The sequence below is a fragment of the Homalodisca vitripennis genome, chromosome X, assembly GCF_021130785.1.
Source record: "Homalodisca vitripennis isolate AUS2020 chromosome X, UT_GWSS_2.1, whole genome shotgun sequence".
In the NCBI taxonomy this organism is placed as follows: Eukaryota; Metazoa; Arthropoda; class Insecta; order Hemiptera; family Cicadellidae; genus Homalodisca; species Homalodisca vitripennis.
The window spans coordinates 110,408,319-110,433,514 of record NC_060215.1 but is presented as its reverse complement, the minus strand read 5'-3'; the positions used below and the strand labels follow the sequence as shown (position 1 = coordinate 110,433,514).

Sequence of the window (25,196 nt, the reverse complement as noted above, 5' to 3'; positions counted from 1 at the left end):
CAATGTCACCTGATACGTTACTCACATCACTATCAATCACGTCACTAATCTCTTCATCTAAACAGTGCCTAATCGTACTTGAACGGCTAAGTTCACTCATAATAAAACATAAACTAGTATTGCAAACGATTTACAACAGTCAAGACAGTAAACAAACATGTGCCGAGAACAATAACAGCAAACCAAAGCAGGAGCTGAACGCAACAGTAAAGGCGCGGACGCGGTGCAAATCAGCTGATTTTTACATCCCCACTACATTCCAAAGACCACCAAATATCGATTCCAGTAATACTGGTGGAAAGGGCATTTCTTCCTCTTTCGTACTATATAAATAACCAGCTAATCGCATATCTCGTTATAGTTGTTATATGACGCTAACTAAGGATCGCACTGTGCGACTCTATCAGTACAGACAGGTCTAATTGAGTCGCACCATGTAACTCTATCAGTACAGACAGGTCTAATTGAGTCGCACCATGCGATCTTATCAGATGGAGGGTTAAATTTTTATTGCATATTAATATAAATTTCATGACCTTTAATTTAAGACCAAATTTATGCAATTCTGAAGAGTAGTTTTTTTTTACTAATTATTTTGTGAAGTACTGCAACCACAATCCAGACCATATTTTTAAGTTGCATTCTTCAACGCTGCAACTTTATATAGCACTCATTTTAAATAGTACAAAATTAATAAATAATATTCTGGTTATTAATAACCTAAGGTTATTATGGAGGTAATCAAACCTATTTTCAAGGACCTCTCTAACCCTGATCTGTTGAGGCAATGCTTACATGGGGGTACTCAAAACCCAAGCGAGTCTCTCAACAATATGATATGGGCTCGGGTACTACCTAAACGTACCTATGTCATGCTCTCTACTTTGGAACTTGGAGTTCATGAAGCAGTAGCATGCTTCAATGAGGGTAATATTGTAAGGTGTGAAGTGTTTGACAAACTAGGGATTGTTCCTGTAGATAATTGTGTAAAAACCCTTCAAGATTTAGACAATATGCGGATCAAGAAAGGTAATAAAGCTGTTGATAAAATAGAGAAAAAGTGCAGGAAGAAGCTAGCTCTGGCTAAAAGGAGATTAGAAGACCAATATGAGGCTGCAGAAGACCCTGACAATCCATCTTATGGGGCTGGAATGCACTAAAAGGTAGGATGATTGTAAGTGTAACCTTTATCTTTGATTTCTCGAAAGTTAGTTTTTTTCTACTAAAGGAACATTTTCTCAGTACCTGTAAAAGATAAATTGATGATATTTTTTTATTTTGTAGGTGGTGATGATGTTCAAGACTTAACACAAGCTTTTGAAGATATTTTAATTTTAAGATTTTTATTTTTTGATTAATGTTTAAAAAAATGGTTTTTAGGGTATTTTTTTTAAATTGTAAAAATGTTATTTTTTGAATAATTTAAAAATCCCTGTTTCAAAAGTTGTAAAATGGCATACAAAATAATATAAAAAAAAGAATTACCATGTTATCTGTAATATTATAAAAATAAATGTTCCTTAAAAATCAGCAAATTAACATTGCTAAGATACGGCTTCCCAACCCCCCTTAAGGTCTAAAAACAAGAGATAAGTAAACAGTAGCGGGTGGCATCTATTTTCCAAACCATCCAAATCACCTTTCCTTTGTCAGTAATTTACACTATGGTTTTAATGATGTAGAGATTGATTTTTTAATTTCTATTTGGTTAACCACTCTCAACAAGTCAGCCTCTAAAGCAATCTGTCTTAAATTTCAACAGTCTTAAGTGTTGGACCTCATCAATGGGTAATGGGGTCAGGAAAAATAAGAGATCTTTGACCTGTTGACGAGTGCAGCAAAACATACCCAAATGAGTGCGCATGGCATTTGCCGTTTGATCCCATGTAAGGGAGCACGGCATTTTCCGTTGCAGACTAATGACTGTCAGTTCGTTCTCACTAACTTACTGTGACGTCTAGCGGAGATTTTTGGAACTTTTCAGTTGTTCCTAATAGTGTTGCTGTACAGTGTTGCTAGTCCTATATCATACTGGCACTTGGTGATAAGTTTTAAAACTATTTTACGGAGGCGGAACACAAGACCCGCTACGCCTCCGCCATTTTATAAGGCCACTCCCCCAGAATGACACAAAGAAGAGTAAACAACACAGGCACTGCTATGTGTACAAACACACCACTCGAACTGGACAAAGAAGAAAAGAAACCAGCTATGAATGTTCAACATGTGAGGTCGCCCTTTGTATATATCCTTGTTTTGAGCAGTATCACATACTAGTAAAGTTTTAAAACGAGATTATTGCTTTTAACAATCTACAATGTATTTTTATATACATTTAAACTATAATAAACAAGTTTATTAACATTTAAAAGTTCTTTTAATTTTACTCCCTAAAAGTCTGTCACTGGTCAATGAGGCACTCAGTATGGACCGTCATAGCGGCATGGCAAATGCTGTGCGCACTCGTCAACAGGTTAAAATATTCCACTATCTTTTATCTTTTATTATTTGTGACTTGCAGTCCAATATTGTAAATTATTCACACTGATTCATGTAAAATGGTTCTAAGTTAAGTGAATATAAAACTCAAAAAAATATGTTTTTCTCTTATGTAATATGTGAAAAACTAAAATTTATCTTGTGAAGTCAAAAGACTATTAATGCAATTTCACTGTATGTTTATGCCTATGGGGTAATGGTAGTTACTTATAACATTTAACCCATAAAGAATTTTTTTGTTTAAAGAAAGCCATAACATTAATTGGTTCTGTATTTAATACAAACTTCAGTCCAATGTTCATTAAGGGACGCATCCAGTACAGTAAAACATTTATTAACATGTTTTATATTGAATGTGTAGAAATTATCCTGAACCATGTTATAGTGTTCAAGAATTTTTATAAACAAGGGTATTTGATGTCAGCTACATTAAAGTGGATAAAGAACTTTAAATGGTCCAGTGTTTTATCTAGTCATTTGATTTCTCCTATCTGCTGATTTTGTCAGACATTTATGTTTACAAACAAAGACAGTATCAGGAAAACTGGAGTCCTATAAATAATAATTTTAAGAGCTTCAAAGGGCCATAATTTCCCTCAAGATGACAAATGTTCGAGAATGCAGCATTCCGTTGTTTCTTTAGAAAACGTTGATCGGGTACATGTGCGCACTTGAGCCAAAAGGACAGAAGCTGCACTTATTTTAGGATTAAAGATTTCCTATGAATTAATTCGCAGCAGTGCGAATAATCTTATATAAAGTTTTATAAGTCAGAAAAAATTTCTGCTGGGTACATCATAATTTGATACATGTGTAAAAAACTGAGAGTGTGAGAATCAGAGAACTGACCATATAACTGACTAATAATGGTGATTATCAGATTATTTACAAAATGGCAATTGGTGATATTACATACATATCGTTGTATGATGTTCCAACTAAAGGAGAGAGTTGCGTGTGGGTGTTTAAGCTGTTTTCCAAAATGGTCAAGCAATAATAATCAATGAAGAAAGTAATGTTCACTAACAGGACTGATAAAGGCTATTAAGCCGGAGGAACAAAGGACTGACATAGCAAGATTATACACTGAACAATGCTTGCCAGAAATCCTTCAAGACTTGAAAAGTAAGGGTTTAATTTTGCATCACGACAAAGCCTGTTGTCGCACTGCTGCAAAAACTTTGGAGTATTTTCCAAAAATGGCTTCAAAACGATGGAGCACACCCCTTATTTACCTGATATCACTACGCATCACTTCTAGTTATTCTTCAATCTGAAGATATAGTTTCGCAGTCCTCGATTTACTTCAGGAACCAAAATCAATGATGAAATTCATACATTTTGTTTATTCCATTCCAAAAATTGAGTGGGTGGGTGCTTTTAACATAAGAAAAATTCAACATAAAAAATGCATTGATGCTGGAGGGTATGACTTTGAACATGCCTAACATTTAGTGAGTCCAGCATAAAAACTCTTTGTATATCGGAAATCTATCAGTATGACTTATTACGAGAAACATGTTTTTTCTCGTAAAGAGAATACTTGATAAATTCATAAAAATGACTTTGAACTACAAGCGTAGATATATAATACTAACAATAATTTATTTACTTTAATAATACAACTTCTCCTTTTAATATTATATGTCCTTTTAATAAATAAATGTTATCCATTTATTTTGTATAAATCACAATAGCTAGATTTAATTTGAATAAAGATTGGATCACAAAAAGTACTTGATGATTAAGTGTCTCTGCAGAATATTCAGATTATTAATTCACTGTGTTTGAGGATGGCTCCATATCCTGTGTCTGATGAAGCCTATCTGTCTCTCTAGTCATTATGTAAATCAAATATTAACCCTTTAAGCGTCATGAAAAATTAGACCTGATCTTTGATAAAGTTACAAATTTTTTAAATTTCCAATGTGTAAAGTTAATTTTTTTTTCGTTTCTGTATGTCAAAATAGAGTTATTTAACGGTGAATAAAATTTGTTTAGCCCTTTTTGGATTTCCTAGGATAATTTTTAACTTTTGAGAATATCGTAGAATAGCAGTGTAGTTGTCACCAATATTTTTTTATTTATTCAGTAAGTATGGGAATGAAACACAGTTTTATAGAGAAACATATACTATATTACAAACCAATAAAATTAGAAAAATACAAAAGTAGACAAAGAGTGTTTATTTGGTGGCGGTCTGTCACAACTGACATTCCGCGCGTCTCCCGCAAGCCACTGTTATCGCGTGGACTTTGAACCTTCTTATCGCTCGGCAACCTGTAGGACAGCCTTGCGGGACTTGAATTATGTTTCTTGCTTTCTGATAACATCCTTATGACCGTAGTAAAATATGAAAAAGTTTGGGGTTGACCAAGTAATTGCTCAAAATTACCGAATCTTCAAATTCCGAATCGTCTGGATTCGCCATTCACATGAATGATGGTAAAAAACACTAAATAAATACTGGAAACTGCTGTATGTAATATGAATAATTTACTTTAAAAAGAATAGGACACTGCAGAAAATTAGCGATAACCAAAATACATATGCGTGTACCGGACGCTTCCCAATAACTAACTGGCTAGATGCCTTGACGGGAGATCCCGTCAATGACTTTGTGAAAGGCGCGGGGCCACGCCCGCTAGACAGTGTTTGGCCAATTAGAAGTAACTGCCACTCCCATTGTAACAGAATTCGAGGCGGGGCAACCCGTCTGTATGTCGCATGACTACTAGAACCATCTAGCAGCAAAATATTCAACTAACATAGCAGTAAGAAAATAAAGAATGAAAAAAACGCGGATCCACGGCAATGACGTTTTGAGCTTGTAGTGGCCCTCCGCGGATCCGCGTCAATAACGCTGGAAAGGTTAATACTAATCCATATTCTTAACATAAGATTAACTTAATCCTCGTCCTGTATTATATTTAGTCTAGTCCAGTCAGTTTGTCCTAACTATGATATCACTTGATACTTTTTATTTGTATTTTGTCCACAACATTTTGCTTTCTCTGAACTGGATATGTTTATTTGTTTGTCACTCTATTGTACAACAGAGGACACTGGTAAACTGATGAACCCATATTACTGTTTAGTATTTATTAACCCTCATACAATCGGATAATGTTGATATGATTATTGCAGTATTACAATTTGGCTATAAGTCAAAATGTTTGAGATAACCCTTGTGTTGCACTATTTTATACAACCATAAGATATTTCCTGAATTGCATATTAATATAAACATTTGTAAACCACATTTGGGTGATAGCGGGAGTCACAAAATAAAACTACTATTTACTAGACGAAATAGAAATTGTTTACACATGTAAGTATAACTTAACAATAGAAATATGCAGATTAACCTCATAACAAATGAGAATAAATTATATCACATCAAATGTATTAATTACTTACTGTGCAAGCTTAGAAAATAACTCTGGTTCTTCAGTCTTTTTAACAAATGGAAACGGTTTTTCCTTTAATTCCACTAATTTGTGTATGACGTGAAAATATACATTTGTATACTGGTGAAAAAACTCTTTACAAATGATTGCCAGCTTATTTTTTACAAGTATCAAATGGAAGAACTTGTTGTCTATATCTGAAACAGATATATATACTGTCATCAATAACAATTCATTTCAATCTATACCTAATTATTAAAATCTATACCTATGTAAAAAATTAAAAACACAAACGGCATATAATAAAGTTGTAAAAATTTTTTTTCATAAAAACTTAAATTTAGTTTTAACACTTTTATTTATTACAAATAATGGAAATAATAATACTTTACAAATTACTAAAACACATTTTTTTAAACTAACTATGAATTAAAAAAAAAAAAAAAAAAAAACTAAACAAACGTAGCTGTATTTGTATTGAAAAGACCTGTGTTAGTCAAATAAAATTTCACTTGAAAATCTTTAATGTTTATACAATAGTGACAGTATGATTTGGTTAACACATAAGGTGTACGCCTTTACTGCACCTGTTACAGGCAAAAGTAATTTTATCCTTCTTCCTCCTTGACTGGCACAAGCAACATTACATACACAACAAATTTGTAGCAGAGTAACTTATAACTCATCTGTCATCTAATAAACTAAGAAATAAAAGTTCATTGACTAAAACACAGCTTTAAGGTAAGTCTTATTTTTAAAATAATAATCGACTTAAAATAATTATAAGAGCAAGAAATTGATTTATTAATAAATAGTGAATATTTATTGGACTCCTACTAATAAAACGTGCCACTTGAAGGGTTAGTAGTTGAAGTGAATTTAATAGTTATAAGTCGTGTACTTTTTACTTCATAATATTATTCATAGGATTATTCTTGGTTGACGGAATCGTGACTAGGAGGATGGTGAACTCTGTAAGGGTTGACACGGTTCATATCCAGTGCCATAGCCAATGTCTTTGTCCCAGCCTTAACCTTCCCTGCTTCATCAACGCCGTACTACTATTTGGAGATCCGGAACCTTGACTGTGTGCTTAACTATGAAATCTATAAGTTCCATTACATAAAGTTAGTTTATTCATAACTGTGGTCAGATGGTTCTATTTGTGCTGTCAATAAACACTAACTCTGGTGTACCGATTTTATTAAATTGTAATTCTGGGGTAACTGGATTACCGGTGGAAGAAGTAGGCCCAGAAGAATGATAAGGACTGGACAGTACAAAAGAGGCTTCTGTCAGCGAGGCGCGCATCGCAGATGGGAGTGTTTGGTAACGAAATTGAGAGGTGGGGTGAGGTAGACCTCCCGTCTCAGTTGATCGGTAGTAGTAGCAACGAGTAAAGTCTTTGAAAGTGCTTAGAGTTATTCTTGCTAATCGTCATCGAACCTGCGGGTAAGTGAACTTTTTAACTGTAGTCCAGTCAAGATTCATTCTTAATTATTTTGAATAATTTTGGGGAAAGAAATATTGTAAAAATTAAATTTAATGAGAATTTAGGAACTTGTCCTTTTGATCTGTGCAATATAAAACTTGTTGGTGCAGTGAGCACATGTATATAAAATGTTATGTAAAAATATTAAAAGAGTTTTGTGGTTATTATAGATGCTTTCAGCAATTTTAATTCACTAACACTGAAAAGAAGTAATATTTAATTCTCTAACACTGAAGAATATTTTAATTCTCTAACACTGAAGAATTCTTTATTTCTCTAACACTGAAAAGAAGTAACATTTAAAGTAAAGAAAAGAACATTAGTAACAAAATAAAATTGAATTTTGAAGATAAATTAAAGTGAAGAATTGCCAGATCAGATTAGAGTGTGAAAGTTTTGATTTTTAAAAATTGAATAAAAAACAAGCTGTAAGAACTTTGTACATTTTTGAGTGACAAATATATTACAAGTTTGAATTTAAAAGTCATCAAGAAGTTTTTTTATTTTAATTTTAAATTCAGTAATTATTTTCAAGAAGAAGTTTTATTTTAGTTTGAACTTTATTTATTTCAGAAGATTTTCTTTTCCTTTTTTTGAACCTTCACAAAAATTTAAACTTCAGAGCTAACCCCTCATGTGCCAGTAAAACGGTACACTGGCATTATCATCATCATTATGTTCTTTTGTTAAACATTTTCTTAGTTTAATTTGCTTGTTATTTAAGTGTTTATTTATGTTTTGCTATGTATTTTAGCATGGTAACTACTCTGCTAACAAAATGATTTTGATTTCTATCTATATTCTGTAATATTCTAGAACTCATATTCAATGTAGATATGGATCTTGCGGCACTTATATTGAGTGATTTTGAGTACTCATAACACCCACATCATCCTAAGGCGTCTGCTGCATTCAACAGGTTATAAGTATATTCCTACGATGCCATATTAAGTTGATTGATTAATACATGATTTGAATTGTTTCTTATAATATAAAATATATCAATTTAAGGCACAAGTTATGAATTTGTTAATGAGCAATCCTAATTCTGTCATACAATTAATTGAATCTTAAAATTGCCTAATAACCCTTGATCAACTTGAAAGTTAAAACTATATTATATAATTAATTCTTTGTATATTATTTTTCAAGTTAACCCTTTGAATGTTCAAAACAATTCCAGAAAAGTAATCAGGTTTTTAATATCTATTATATACCAAAACTGTTCAGCAAATGCAATTTAAAACACAAAGAAATTTGTACTTTCTAAATATTTTTTTGTTCCAGTGGCATAATCACCAGTTGGAAAAAATATACTCAGCCTTTAATTCCAAAAAAATAGCTAAAGCCACACTATGAATAAGTTTTACAAGTTACTGACTTTGAAACACCTAGCAAATTGCCATTTTCTCTGTGTAAACAGCCATCACCAAAGATTCACAAAGCAGTGAAACATTTTTCCACATAGGTACAAAAAAATTAAAATCTGTCTTTAAATTCTTTTTCAGTCATTGAATGGACTGTAATTGTGAAAGTAAAGTTCCTGTAGGCAAAGATTGTCAATCTATGGTATAATCCAAGTAATCCAGATATTCCATTATAAAGCACAAGCACTAGTCAATAGTATAATTATTGTTTTTCTTACCTATTTTCTGAACTAGATTTTTCTTCATCCTTTCTTTATCTATTCTTGAACACATTTCATTTTTAATATTTCTATTAAACCTGAAAAATATACAATATAGAGTAATAAAACCAAATGACAAATTATTTAGTTGTTGGTTAAACTATAAAGTTCATACATTAGTTTAAGACTTTGCTTTTACTTTAATCTCTCAATTAGATCAACAAAGTAGTTTCAGAAAATGAGATCCATATGAAATGTGTTGAACCTCTGTAAGTGCCAGCCACATTTTTATTTGATGTACTCTGAAGTGCCATATTATTTTTCACATGCTAAATAAATAAAACCGCTGTTGTTTTTTATTAATAAATTAAGAATATAATAATTTTTCCTTCCCTTCCCCATAAACTAGTAAACAAAATTCACTAAAGTGAAACTCCATTAACAAATTAAAAGTACTTTAAAAAATGTACCACAACTTTTTTTCAATTTCTATGGTGAAAAAAATAAATATCAAGTCAAAACCTTACACTTTATGGAAAAGTTTAATTTACTTTAAGTATATTACATTTAGGAGCCTAAGAAATTTGTTTCTTTTATTTATAAAAGGAGCTACTGCTTCTTGGTAATAGAACATAATGGAGCTAGAGTGATGTAAATATAATAATAATAAAATGAAGCACAATTTAATGAACACTGACAACAAACCAGCAAACAATTAATAAACAATTTCAGGACAACATTAAGTCAAAACAGATGACTTGGTCAATGGTGAGGGCATAATCGGCGTTATTGTAATTTTGATGCTGATTTAGTTCTTGAATTATATTTAACAAGTACTCAAATGATAAATAAACAATGAAAAAACTTATAAAAATAAAAGCAAAAATATGCTTTCAAACACTTTATATCTTTTTATTATCAAGATGTCTGGTAAAACCAGACATAGACACTTTTCTAAATTTTTCATAATCTTTTAAACATCCAAGTTGGCAGTGAAATTGTTGAATGAAATATGCGGTTGAAAGTTTAATCACGACCATTTTTTTATGTTTGTGTACAACTTTGTCAAATTAATGTCATCATTCATTTTAACCCATTTGCAAACCATCCCAGAAGGTCTCTGTGGTGACATCACGTTATTAATATATATATATATATATATATACATTATATATAAAAAATTACTTTTAAACTATAACATAAAACTAACATAAACCGTCTCATGCTTTTAACTACTTTGAATTGTAACGAGAAATACATCTTATTGTTGACAATTGTTTTGACACTTACCACACTCAAGTAGACTAACTAGGAATAAATTTGAAACTTGTATACATTTAAAACATTACTTCATTATATTCAGTGTGTCAGCAGTTATTTTGTATACATGAAATTCAACTTTTAATTATTTTTGTAGACTTTTAGATAATAAACAATTTTTTATCTGCAAATTTTCTGGATTAAAAAAATTACATACAAACTTACCAATGTAAGTATTTTTTAAAGATATCCCGTTACTTCAAGACATAATTTATACAACAACAGAAAAATATACAGCACCTGGTAATACACAAGGTGTGGTTTGAAAATAACCAGAATGAGGCTGAGAACAAGTTTTACTTACAGATATTTACAATTTGATATTATCCCCTTCAATGTACTCCCCTACTCCCCTCCTCAATCTGTACACTCCTCCATGCTTATTTTCCACTGTGTGTAGCAATGCTGCAGATCATTTTCCATAATTCTGTTCATAGCTTCCGTTGCTTTTTATTGAACAAAAAAGTTACAGAGGGCCAAGTTGGGTGAGCAGGGTTTATGATTTGACAGGGATTTTGTTTTGACCAAAATTGACTTCACTAATAAAGCTTTGTGAACTGGAGCATTGTCTGATAGAAGATCCATGACTTGTTTTCCACAAATTGTTCGGTTTTCACCGTATATGCTCTACGTTTTATTTTATTTTCAATAATTATTTTACAGTAAGATAAGTAACAGTCAAGAGTTTGATTTTCAATACATGAGATATAATTTCAGTTTTAATCACTTTATTTAATATACTACAAAAATGCCATTGTTAATTTTTTTATTTCTTTTCTTAAGCAGTGTAAAATTTTGTTCGTACTACTATTTTTGTAAAATTAGTCACAGTCTATCTGTAAAGTGGTGGGATTAACTTAAATAGTCCACAAGTCTTTAATTAATTTTTTTTTATAATCTATTTAACTTAACTAATAGTTTGTTGCCATAAACAAGAATTTAGTACCTTGATTTAGTTGTATTTTGAAAGAAGTTAATTTTGTACGAACAGAAAAATTTGTTATGAAAGATACAATTCTAAATAAAATGATTATTATTAATTAGCTAAATAACTCTTTCAATTGCTAAACACTGGAAATCCATCCAGTCAAAGTTTTCTTTCATTTTTATTAACAGATTGCTATTAGTTATACAGTAGTCCCTCAATAATCTGACACAATTCAGACCAGACATGTGTCGGATTAGTCAAAAAGCCGGATTACTGTAGTTCAGTTGAAAAATACGTTTAAATTACATAATATCATGTAATGTTACTTAAAAAGTCAATTCCTACATAAAGATGTACAAATAAAGTTAGCACATGACATAAATGTTATTCTTTCTTTCGAAACTTTTAAGCTTGAAGCACTATCTTCAGCCATATGCATAAGTGTTTTTTTTTTAGTTCAAAGCCTCCATAAAGTCAATTTCGTCGACATTATACACCTGGTCCGGACAAAGTTTCATATCACTGACAACTTTTACAGACTCTTGTTCATAAGGCTCATCTGATGATTCATAAAAATAGTAATAAAAACAGAATAAAATGCTGATTTCAATACCAGATAATATTTCAAACCACAAATAAAGTAACAGTACGGTACAACCTCACTCACTGTGCCACTATCATTAACTATTATTGACTATACAGAACACACAACACACTACAAATACTAACCACCATAAATTATGAACGACACAATAAGCAGTAAACTATAAAATTACCTCCAAGTGTTCACTAACTTCCTCTATTATATGTACACTATTCAGAACTGGAAAAACAATGCGTTAAATACACTGTTATTATGAGTTGGGATCGCAAATTGACACCAATGATGGCACCCTGCCTTTTTCTAATGGGGGGGACAGGACTGGCACTGGGACTGACTATAGAGGGACACTCTAATTAAAATTAAAATTGATTCTGTTACTCTAAGTACATTTTATTAAATGCATGTAATGTCTGGGTGGTTTTATGCGTGTGTGTGTGTGTGTGTGTGTGTATTTGAGTACACTTGAGCTTAACGCGTACAGTTAAAACAATATGCATTTTACTAAGATATGATCATTAACAGTTTTATTTTACTGTAAGTAACGTTGAAAAGTTAAAAAACAATTTGAATGTCAATGTTATTTGCCCTATGGGCATAAGAAAAATACTTTCCTTTAAAAAAATAAGAGAAATTTCACTTTTAAATTGTTTTAAATGTATGCATGCATGCATATGTGTATGTTTGTATGTTGTATTGTAAAAGGGTTGTTGGGAATTCTTGCCATCTTATCGGGTAGTGATGGCAGAAGCAAATCACTAAATATTCTCTAAAAACTTTAATGTATTTCTAGTTTATTTGGAATCACTGAGTAATGAGGTAGATATTATAGTATTAATAGAATGTTGGCTGGGTGATGGGGAGATAGGAGTTGACATCAAGGGGTATGACATGACCAGGATTTATGCACAACGCAACAGGAATAATATTGTTATTGTTTATGTTAATAAACATCTTTTAGTGGATGTTAAACAAGTGACATTAGGGGATGTGTACAGAATTAGTTTGGACTTTATTTACTTAAATAAACAGTTTAATGTAATAGACGTTTATAGAACTTTTTATAGTGATTGTATGAAATTTATAAATAAAATATCTAGTTATTATGAGCTAGTATACTAGTATATTAAATTGTATACGAGTATGTTTGGATGAGACAAACATAGACCTACTGAAAAATGATTTACTTGTAGAGATGCTCTCACGATCATTGTCACTACCCTCACACTTGGCTACTGACACGATACGCACGTACATGGACAATACTTTACTCACTGAAAAATCTATTCACACAGATTGGGAACCCATTTTGAAATACAATGATATCAATCCTGTGTCAGAGATGTTAATCAGTATCATGGTTAAATCTATTGATCACGGTAAAAAGTCTCTAACGATCCGTTGTAGCAGACTCAAGAAATTAATACCTTGGATAACAACTGATATCATTTGAGCAATCAGAGCAAGGGATACTTTAAGCAAAGATGTGAAAATCAAATATTCTATTTAAATTTAAATATAATTTTCAAATTTCTATGCAAGATTTTAGTAACAAAATAAAAAAGACAAAAGAAGGATTATTATAGAAATGAGATCAATAAACATAACCCTAAAATGTTTTGAAATATTACAAGTGAACTGTCAGTGAGAATCTCAAATAAAAAAATTCTGATTGCCAAATTAAAAACTAATAGAACCCTCGAGAGCAATTAATTATGTGAACTAGTTGCTAATAACTTAGATGCATTTTTTCCTGCAGTTAGCCATAAACTTGCAGAGGTCATTGACTCAGGGGAGGATAAAATGGAAGATGACATGGACTTCCGACTAGCTACAGACTTTGTTTTTCAAGCGGTAATTGAGAATAACATAGTACGGCACATTTACACATTACATGGGAGTTCAGCACCCGTTTGTGATGGTGTCAAAGCTGAAGTTATTAAATAAAATGTTTAAGCTATTTTAAAACCTTTTTTGCATTTAATCACAGTCCGTCTTTACCTCCTTAGGAGTTTTTCCTAATAATCTTAAGATAGCCTAAGTATTTCCACATTTCTCAAAGAAATTGTAGTAAAGATTATTGACTATTGACTATTAAATGTCTCGAAAACAAAATATATACCAATATTGTTAAGGTAAGTGAGAAACACAAGACCTTTTAAGGCTCTCCACTGGGTTTTGTTTAAACATTTTTAGGCACCTTATTATGAGATTAATTTTATGACTATGGTATTGAAATGTTCTGGATTAAATGCTCTACAAAAATAAAATTAGTTCCTATCAAAATTATGCAGTTTTGTAACAAGTATAACTAATATACATATAAGTTTAATTTTAATTTTATACATGTATATATAAAGACTATTAAAATAGTGGAGTTTGCAAACTTATTTGGCACACATGAAACTTTAGTCTGAGCTTAAAATGGCTTAATAGCCAGTCATTCAGTGTCTAGGATTTTATAATAATAAAAGAAGAAAGATTAAATACTACTTACCTTGTTATACTGATACTATCCGGAACAAACACATCCTTCCAGTTAATGGGGGTCATATTTGGTTTTGTGAATAATAAATTGTTTTCAACAATATTATTAAACATTGAATTGTCATGTTGGATGGTTGATTTCAGTTGTATCTTACATTTTTCACTGAATATTAAGTCCAGTGGCTTTTTAAAATCTTCAACGAAATTATCAGCTTTGGCTGGGATGTCATCTGACAAAATATCCTCCCAGCTGCCTGATATATTTTCATTGTCAATGTCTACATGTGCCTTTTCACTAAGTAAATTCAAAGGTTCTGATTTTTTTACTTTACAATATTTTAATTTACTGCTGGTATCTGCACTATGAACATCTTTCTGCTTTAAGTCATTGGAAACTTCAAGATTTACTGGGTTATGAAATTGATTTGGCTTTGACAACTTTTTATTTTGTGTTACACTATTTACACAACTTTCCTTTATTTCTTGTACATGACTTCTTCCAGAGTTCACACCTTGTATATCATTCCATGAATTTTCAACTTCAACCAATGAAGATGATTTAACACTTATTTCTTTCAGTTCAATTTCTTGATTTTTATTATCACACTTTTCAGAATCATCATCTATGGAAAAATTTGAAATTTCTGCTGATAATGAAGATTGAGGTGTAAGGGGTCTTTTGGCATGGATTTCATCCTGAATTGGTAGAATCTGGAATGTTTAAAAAGCTTGAATTATAATTATATTCTTGCTTTAACACAAACAAAACCCAAAGTCACTTGATTTGTGTGGAAGACATAATGTTAATTAATTATGTATACTAATATATATATATATATATATATATATATATATATATATATATATATATATAGATCAGTGTTCACATATACAGTGTAATTCCTTACTACACATAAATACTAGTGATTTGTTTGTTGCCTAATATTAACCAAAATGCTTATAAGCCAAAGTGTTAGCATTATGTATTATAGCTAGGGCAGTGTTGAAAACGTAGTTGTTCAATTATTAGTTCTATATAAATTAATAAGAACGTGCTGGACAAGATCATGTAAAGATAGCCTACTTTGTTACAACCAAATAAATTCACATAATTGTATGGATAAGAAAAGAATGCCTGGAACACCTTAACTAAATAAAAACGATGCACATCGTAAGCTAATTGAATTTTCTTTCAAGATTTAAAGTTATCAATCCCTTAGAAAGCCCACTGAAACATTTATTGTCCAACACTAAACTAATTTGGAAAAACAAGCAAACTTGGCCAAATCTTTCATTATTAAAAAGGGTAAATTGCGTTCAATATTTCACTGACTTTATATCACCTCTACAAATTTCCTGAGTTTGTTGAAATTCTTAAATGCATTATCACTACATCAGCCCTCATAATTATGGATTTTCTTGGGAAGTTTTGTGGAATTTTACCAAAAACCTGACGTTGACTTGCTGAGCCATTTCTTAAATTTAAATATAATAAACAGAAATAAGAAGTGCAATGAAAATTATTATAACTATCACAGTGTGTATTGGTGAATACTCATAGAAACTCATTATTCCCAGGTTATCCCAATCCAATTAACAGAGTGGTAGGAGTTCAATAATTTTTTAAGAATAAACATTTTTTTTATTGGAAGCGTGATTTGTTTTTTTGTTGACACATGTTTGTCATTCAAAATATATATCGTATGGCTTCATTTATCAGTACCAAATAAAATATTAAATTGTAAAATGATTAATTATTCATAAGCCAAAAAAAGGTAGAGTCAAGCTATAACTAGAACAGAAACTAGGGACATTCTTTGCATCATTATGAAACCAAATCTAGTCCTCTTATCCATTTTGACGCTACTCCATCTGTCGTATGAAGGTGGGCTAACTCTCCTGGAAACGCATGAAAAGGACATTCTTCAACTATACAACACATAGGTTGTCTAGGCTTTGGCTCTGCAGTCACAGGATTCAATGGGAGAACCTCCAATGGAGCTACACACCAACCACCATTTATATTGGAATAGGAATAAAGAACTTTTAACTACCACTATAAGCACTTAAATGTAATATAATGAAGAATCTTATTTTCCTTTCCAGAATTGTTTAGATGAAAACTCAGTCCTTTTTTTAGGTAACTGGCAGTATGTAGGGATGGATACCTGGACCTCAGTCGACCTCTGTTATGTGAGACGACCAAATTTTACACTTACTGCAACTTTTGTGGTATGTGAATTGTTTCAACAGATAGAAGCTCCATTATTCAGCTGCTGAGTAGATCACAGACAAAATTGACATACACTAAAGTTATGCATTGACTCCCTAAGATGATCTAGCTAGGTAATGTATTATGTTCGCTATGGTTCCAATCCACAGTCTTTTCTAGGTCATTTTTAAACATTAACAAGCAATCAAGTGTGACTCCTAGGTATAGTGATTCAAATAGAGCACCAATTTTAAAACAGCTGGTAAAATTTTGTTTACAGTTGGCAACAATGTTTGACCTATCGTTTCTATTTCTGAGAATATTCTAATTGCTGATACATCTCTCCTTTATTCCTGCACTCTGTGTCTAAACATAGAAAAGCTTACATTCTCAATTAATGTTAATCGTTAAAATGTTTTATCAGAATGGAGGGAGTTATACAGCTACTGTCAGGTGACTATGTTACTCTAAGGCATAATGAAGCACCGAATGAATCAAAAAGTTCACAGACTCATGAAAAAGTTCTTTGAGACAAGTTCAACAGTTGATCTTAAAAGTTCTGGACATCATCATTCAGGCCGAACTGAGCAGAACATTGCGTTGGTTTCTGACAGTGTGGCTGTTAGCCTAGTAAAATCAATACGTCACGGTTCTTAACACTTGGGTTTAAGATGTTCTTCTGGTCAAATATCACTCCAATAAAATTTATTTGACACAAAATTTGGAAGTGAGATATCATTAGAATAGACAACAGTTTGTTGCCTGTTGTCTGGGTATTGAGAAAACAGCACGAGGACATGAGCTTGGCAAACAAAAATCATCTTCAATTATGAATCGCACTTCCACTTAAATGGATTTGTTAATAAGCAAAACTGCGTTATCTGTGGTTCAGAAAACCCTTTCATGATTAAAGAAAGGGAAATGTATGCCCAGTGAGTGACATTAATGGCAATAAATGGAAACCGAAACCATATGATTATTATTGAGTTTTTGTGGCCTCATTTGCATGGAATGGACATTGATGAGTTTTGGTTTCAGCAGGACCGTGCCACCTGCCACTCTGCCCACAAAACATTGTGTTGTTCCGTGAATGGTTTTATGATCATGTCATTTCTCTGAATGCCGACCCAACAATGGCCACCAAATGGTATGACTTGACACCTTGCGTGATAATCTTTGGGGTTATCTGAAGACATTCCAATAAACCTTGAAACATCAGTGACTTGAAAGAGGAAATTCAACGGGTTGTCAGGAAAATGGAAGTGGAAACTTGTTGTACAGTTATAGTGAACCTCATTATGTAACAAACTGCCGCGTTGTTACACTATTAATGATGTTGTAGTATGCCTAAGAGAGGTTGATAATTGTGAATTCAGAAGGTGTATATGATTGGCTTCAAACTGACAATAGCATGATTAATTTGTAAATTGCACTAGCAGCTTGTTTTATAATGTTAAAAGAGGATAGTGAAAACAATTGCGATAACAAAAAAACCTTTGGTTACTAATCCTGCAAAGCCTTTTTCTAATCAGGAGACCGTCATCATGGAGAGTCATGGAAGAAGAGATGACAGAACTCCTCCTTGTGGACAACCTTTAACTGCACTTACAGTAACTGACACACTATCTAGCCTGGGCAATACTTTGCTACAAGAAAATATTGACCTGATCTACCCAGGTCTATACCTTTTGTATAAGTTACTCTATACATTGAGTCTACAGAACTGTTATCAAAAGAATCCTCTATATCAAGAAAGGCTCAAAAAGCTATGTCCTTATCCATCAACAAACTTTCTGGAGACTAGACTGCTGAGTGCCTCGGTTGTGGACTTCTCTAACTAATAGGCATACTGTTCAGGATGTAAAGGTGTCTGACTTCTTATATGCATATCTATAACCTTTCCCGTACTTTTTAAAAGAATAAATTTTGTCTTATGGGTGATACAATTTCAGTTCACCTAAAAGTTGAGTAAAGTCAAATTTATTCTGGAAAATAAAACATTTTACGAATACCTGGTGATATATTATCATCACTTAGACATGACCATGTCTACATTGTAACCCTAATCAAACATTTATAATATTTAACTGTTTCTCAATGAATGTTTAACAGACTATAAGGAATGTATCTGAAAAAACAAATCAGAAATACCGTATCAAAACAAAGAAACAAAAGTATGTGATATTACAATACAAATAATAATTACTAACGGGCTGGATAAGCAAACAAGTTTCTCATTCAAAATATTATTTGTGGCTGAATTAAAATTTTAAGGCTAATAATAAAGTTAGTTGAAGGGAAAAGGAAAACCTGAATTACTAGCTTTCATTTATCATTATGGCTTGACATTTTTATTATACTCCACTTCTTGTTTCATTTACACTTCTCTATATTTCTATTAATTTTAAATTTATTGTAAACTAAAATATGCTTTTTACTTGAAATAAAAAAAACTACTTACAACTGGCGATGACTGAGGCCTATTCTTATGAGCACTGACAGTGATGGCATTCTGTTTGGACAGCGAGCTGTGGGAAACTGGTGGGCACAAGTTGTTGACATTGTGTTGGGTGGTAAGAGGTTGTGACAAGGGTAGGCCAAGGTCAGTAGTGAATCCTTGTTGGGGTAGAAGTGGTAATAAAGGCAAACCACTGTGTAACCCTTGTTGTGGGAGGGTCTGTGACAAGGGCAAGCCACTATTATACCTTTGTTGGGGGAGGGGTTGGAAAAATGTATTGCTCATCTCTTGTTGGGAGAGGGCCTGTGGCAAGGGTAAACCATTGTTCGACCCTGGAAAATTCACTGGTATATGAGATTTTTCACAATAATCAAACTGAATTTTATTTCCACTATTCAATCTGTTGTAATTTCCTTCCAATATTGGGTTAACAAGGGGTTGAGAAATAACATTTGGTTCTTTGGAGGAAATGTTAACATTTTTATGAGAAATATTTGCTTCATAGGGAAACATTAAGGAGGAGTGAGGGGAAATTGGAGAAGGAGGAATGGAAGGTAAAGCAGGATTAAGCATATTATATAAAGAATTTTGATTGATATAAGGAATATTTTGTCCTCCAAACATCTGGGGAGTTACATAAAAAGAACTAGGAAAATTATTGATTTGCATGTGAGGAGGCTGAGTATTGTTACCAGAGAAAGGATTGTTAGTGTGATTAGAGATGTTGTGAGAAGCCTGAGTGTCGTAACCAGAGAAAGGATTGTTAGTGTGATTAGAGATGTTGTGAGAAGCCTGAGTGTTGTAACCAGAGAAAGGAGTGGTAGTGTAACTCGGGATGTTTGTTGGATAACTACATTGACTTGAAGTTCCAGCGTAGTCAGTATTCTCACTTGGTACAAATGACTGAAACAAAATTGATATCTCTTAATTTAAGTAATAAATAAAGTGTGATTTTATTGAAACCCAGTGAAATAAAAGCTGCAGAAATAAAAGGACCACTGCTATTTTTAAATTCTTAAATTATTTACCATTGTGTAATAGTAGCAAGGAAATGAAATGAAACTAAAAGAGCTTGATCACTAAATAAATTTTTGTCAAAATCTCTTTGTTTGTCCACCTAACACAAAACAAAACACAGAGTTGTTGTGTTTTGTTTATAAAAATTGTTTACAGGTTCTAGACATAAGCCTATTTTTAATGCATTCCCAAGCACATAAACTTGCTAATAAGCAGTATTAATGTTCCAGAATATCTGTTTTAATTTGTATTAAATAGCAGTGGTGTTCCGGAGTATTATATTTGAAATCTATATATAAAAGGAGATATCCTGACTGACTCAGTCACTCACTGACATCCGCAGAAAACATGAAAGATAGAGACATGGAATTTGGTACATAGGTTTTATCTTGTGTCCTAGAGGTGCACTAAGGAAGAATTCTTCTCACCGGTCTCAAGAGTCTACCCCATTAATTAAATAGGAATAGCACAGAGAATATAAATAATTTCATATTTTACGTAAAACCTTATATTTATATAAATAATAATAAATAATTTTATTAGTTAATTTAAAAGAGAAATTCTATTCATGAATTCATCAACACACTAAAACTTGTTTTCACTCTTCATGTCTTTTTGAGTGGTGGGTCAGTTTTTGTAGACAATGTCTTAGCCGTTTTTAGGGCTAGTAGTACACTAAATTAATATCAGGTGACCTACATGGTCAGGGGACTGAATCACTTCTTTACAGATAGATCAATATGTTTGGAAATTCATGTTTCACGAAAATATGTCTTAGCTTTAACTGTTGAGAAACATCTCACAGCAACCTTGACAGTAAATTTAATAAAAAAATGTTGTATGTGTCTCCAGTCAGATTACCATCAAAGTAAGGCTGATAATTTAAATTTAAAAAGGCTTGTAAATAATACTGTGAATACATTCCAGTACTTTATAAAGATTACTTCTCTCATTCAGAATGGATTGTCGGTGGCACAGTACGTAGTGTTATATTTATTAACCTTCTAAAGGACTTGATCTAATTACTTCCAAAGATTGCTTCATTGCTATAAAACATTTAATCATTATGTAGTTGTTTGTCTTGAGCCCTTATGTGCAAAGTTCAATTCTACAATGAGGATCCTCTTCCTGGTATAGGATACTCAAGCAGTTGCATTTTATGAACTTTTAAATTTCTATATCGCACTAACAGCTGAATCAGACTTCCAACTGAACAAAAGGATTATTAAATGTACAGTAACAAAATAATCTTCAGGTTGCCTTACCACAATAATTGGTCTTAATTATTAAGACCAATATTAAATGGCTAAACATGCTGAATCTTTTTGACATGAGTTATAAATCTTTTAACCCTTTGACTGATAAGAATTTTTTGACATGTTATCCCAAAAGTGCTCAGGTTTTTATCGGATTTTATCCCAAAAGTGCTAAGCCTAAAATGGTGAATTTGCAGACTTTTACTAAAAAAAATCATAAGTTCCTCAAATTTTAACCTATTTCATTGATTTATGTTTTGTTTTGTAGTATAATATATGTAAGAAAATAAAAAAATAATACATTTTGAAAAATACAAAACTATGTAAACAAATAAATAAATATTATTGATTTTTTAGGTTTTTATTTTTTTCAACTTTGACACAGAAAAACATAATTAAATTTAACTTATATTTTTTTAAATAGATTTTTATCTAAAACCATATGTTATTTTGAGTACATACTGAAATTTTCATGCAAAAATATAGATTTTTACCTATGTAATTGAAAACAACACAAAAAACTTACGCTCGTGTACATTAGTCTCAAGAAACTGGAAAACTGTGAGTCTAATCAAATTTAGATCGATTTTTATCACCCATAATTTACTAAATCTATAAAACACCAACCATAAAATAAAACTTGACTGTAAACAACGTTGCATAACCTTACAAACACTAAACAATAAATATCAGAACAACCATAACAATAACAGCTGTTAGCTGTCTGTTCCAACTGCGCAGAGCATACAACACTCTGTGCTATCTAGATCACAGCTGTTTTTGTCGTTAGTGTACTATAAAAAAACCAGCAAATACAAGTGTTGTTATTATTTTTAAGGAAAAGTAAACTTATTCAACTGTCATTTACAACAATCCGCATGTAAATAAAGTAATATTTAGCGCTGGAAAAAAAATTCGCAACAACGAAATATTGTTCCTATAGCATTTTTCGGAACAAAGGCCAACTACGATATATCGTTGCATAGCATTTTTCGGCACGATTACCAAAAACGACATATCGTTGCATAGCAACCAAAGGGTTAAATGTGTAATAGAAACGATACTCTTGATAGACAATTCTTACTGCAGGTCTATAAGGTACTTTTTCTTCATGCACAAAGTTAAAGGCACACAGGACTTCGGGTTACAATCACTCTACAGCGGACAGACTTCGGGTTACAATCACTCTACAGCGGACAACATCCAGGCCTGAGAGTGCGACTCCCAATGAATCAATGTTTATCATTTTAAATTTTCAATATAAACAAAGTAGAGTAAACATTTCTCACCAAATTTCAACCTTTACGTTAACTCTATTGAAAGTTATCGTACACAACCTGTCAACTGTCCTGCGGAACTGTTTAGTAGAACGGTTATCGTTGCATAACCATCATGTCTGGAACCACTTTGTAAAAAAGACTGTTCTACCATCTCTATCTGATGGCAGGATTTTTCAAGCATGAAGTTGATGGTAACTGTGTTTTGCAATTCAAAAGGAATTCTGTTGGTGGGAATCATGGAACATGAAGCAACAATCAATTTTTACAAAGGGCAATTCAAAACAATCACCTCAGTCTCTTGTCACCTGGTTTAATTTTTCTGCATAACACACAACCCCACAGTGCTCACCTCCCTAGACAATTCAAATGGGACCGTTTTTATATTTACCAATCAGCCCAGGTTGGCCCCAAGTGACTTTCACCTATTCATGCACTTGAAGCAATGGGCACAAGCGGACTGAGAATGACAATGATCTTAAAGATACAATTTCTGGTTGGTTCGATGCCTAGACGACAGGTTTTTTATGCATAAAGATTCCTTAAGTTAGTGCACAGATATAACTGTTGAAATTTATATGGAAATTATGTGAAAATAGCGGAAAGATATAGTCAAAATGTATATATATAATTTCCAAATGGTCCTTTGCATGAAAATAGTAAATATTTCATTATCCAATGTCTCTAAAAAACACACAAAGAACCATACAATACTTGGAGAAATGTATTTACTTTAACACGTTAGCTGCCAACCCCGAAAAATACGTTTTAGTGCTAAAGCGCCAAATTTTTAAAAGATAAATTGTTGTAACCTTTTGTTATTTTTGTCTTTTTTGGTTACTAAAAAAACATGATTTTATGATTTATGTATATTTATTACGTTTATAAAGCGTCGTGCACATTGGCCCGACAGAGCTTTTTACAAGGCGATATATTACATAAATCATTTGCCGTCGGGCCTATACGCCCGACGCCTGATTCAGGGATATTCAGTTTTGTTGATGTGCAGCCTGAATAATTCCCGCGCTTTAGTTCTCTGTCTGCAATTGCATCAGCTTACTTCTAACCCGCCTTTTCCACATAGCTGAGTGCCAATTGACGCGTTTTGTTACTGGAATCCTACATTATGTTTTTTATAAGTAATGTTTCGATAGTTGTGTGCGTGTATATTATTGATCGGTAAAAATGAGTGGCGATAATCTGATTTTGTTGGTGGAGGAGTACAAAAACGCCGACAAAGAAAGGTGTGCAAGTTGTGCTACAAAAATGTATCAGAGGAAAAAGGACGTAAGGTAGCAAAAAATTTGACACAAGTAACTACGTTTTGCAGTAAATGTCCCGAAAAAAAAAACCATTTTTGTGTGAAACATGCTTCAAAATTATACACAAATAGTATATCTTCATTCATCTTTTGTATAGGGTAATTTTGTATTTACTTATTTTCCTTTACTTATAAGAATTGAATTATTTGAATAGTAAGGAAAGCAAAAAATATGAAAATAAATAAGATACAACCTTTTATTTACTACATTTACTTTTTGTGAAGCTTATGAAATAAATCTCTTTTTACTGTAAAATAACAAATCACATATTTTATTCTTCCTGGTAGCAATAATAAGGCTAAAACGTTATTATTTTATATTCTAACACCTATAAAAATACCCGTCAGGCAATGTGGCCCAACAAAAATGGCCAATGCAGCAATCTCATTCATATCACTAATAACGAAAATAAAAACAACAAACAACGTTCTGTTAATAGCTTAACTCTTCATAGTTCAATCAGTTTCAGTTAAAGTTGTCAGGGTGCAGCACAGGCACGAAGGTAATCAAAATGGTGGGTACCGTCATTGTTATGCTGTCGGGCCACTTTACCCGACGTGCAATCTCTTAAAGACGTAGAGCGTCGGTCCATTTGGCCCGACGTGGCAGCTAACGTATTAAGTATCTTATTTTTAGAGAATATACTGTCTTGGACTACATGATGATTTTTCTCATGTAAATATATTGACATGACTGAAGGATTTAGTTCTACACAAAAATGTACTAAGGTAATGTATTTACAATTTCTAGCAATTAAATAAGTGTCTCTATTGTTTAATAATTGTGTTATTATAAATGTTTACAATATTACAAACCTTGTTGTCATCATATCCAAACATGGCTGATTTTCTGACAAGAACAAAATAATCATTGAAGTTAAAAGCATCTGTTCTCAATGTGTCATGGAGTATAATTTCCAGTTGCATTCGGCCCTAAAATAAAACAATCTTTCATCACAATAGTTTTATACCAGAATTAATACTTTACTAATAATGCAAGGTACTTAAGAATCAATGAGAGCTTTAGAACACAAAAATACCAGATTAGTAACTCAGATTCATAAAAAATAATATATTAACTGATGTAGATATTCTGGTTGTCATGTTTTGTTTATTCATCACAAGTAGCATTTCCTTGCATCATTAAAAATAACATTTCCTTGAGTACCGAGCTCTTCCAATAGTGGTATTTAGTTTATTGTATACAGTAACTCCTTGACTGTTGTTTATTAATACATTGGTTATACTTGACTTATGTTTTATTTGTACATTTGGTTATATTATAAACAAT

The 25,196-nt window shown here is 32.0% G+C and overlaps 1 protein-coding gene across 3 annotated transcripts in view; it reads right to left on the bottom strand.

The window, feature by feature from the left end:
• LOC124369790 overlaps positions 1–25,196 on the bottom strand; it is a 160,753-nt gene that overhangs the window by 37,418 nt on the left and 98,139 nt on the right. For all 3 annotated transcript variants that reach the window (XM_046827891.1, XM_046827890.1, XM_046827892.1), the window contains 5 exons: positions 24,722–24,838; positions 19,038–19,937; positions 14,375–15,075; positions 9,047–9,126; positions 5,920–6,106 (listed from right to left, as the gene is read on the bottom strand). In XM_046827891.1, the coding sequence (XP_046683847.1) occupies positions 5,920–6,106; positions 9,047–9,126; positions 14,375–15,075; positions 19,038–19,937; positions 24,722–24,838 (1,985 nt within the window). The remainder of the gene's footprint in view (positions 1–5,919; positions 6,107–9,046; positions 9,127–14,374; positions 15,076–19,037; positions 19,938–24,721; positions 24,839–25,196) is intronic.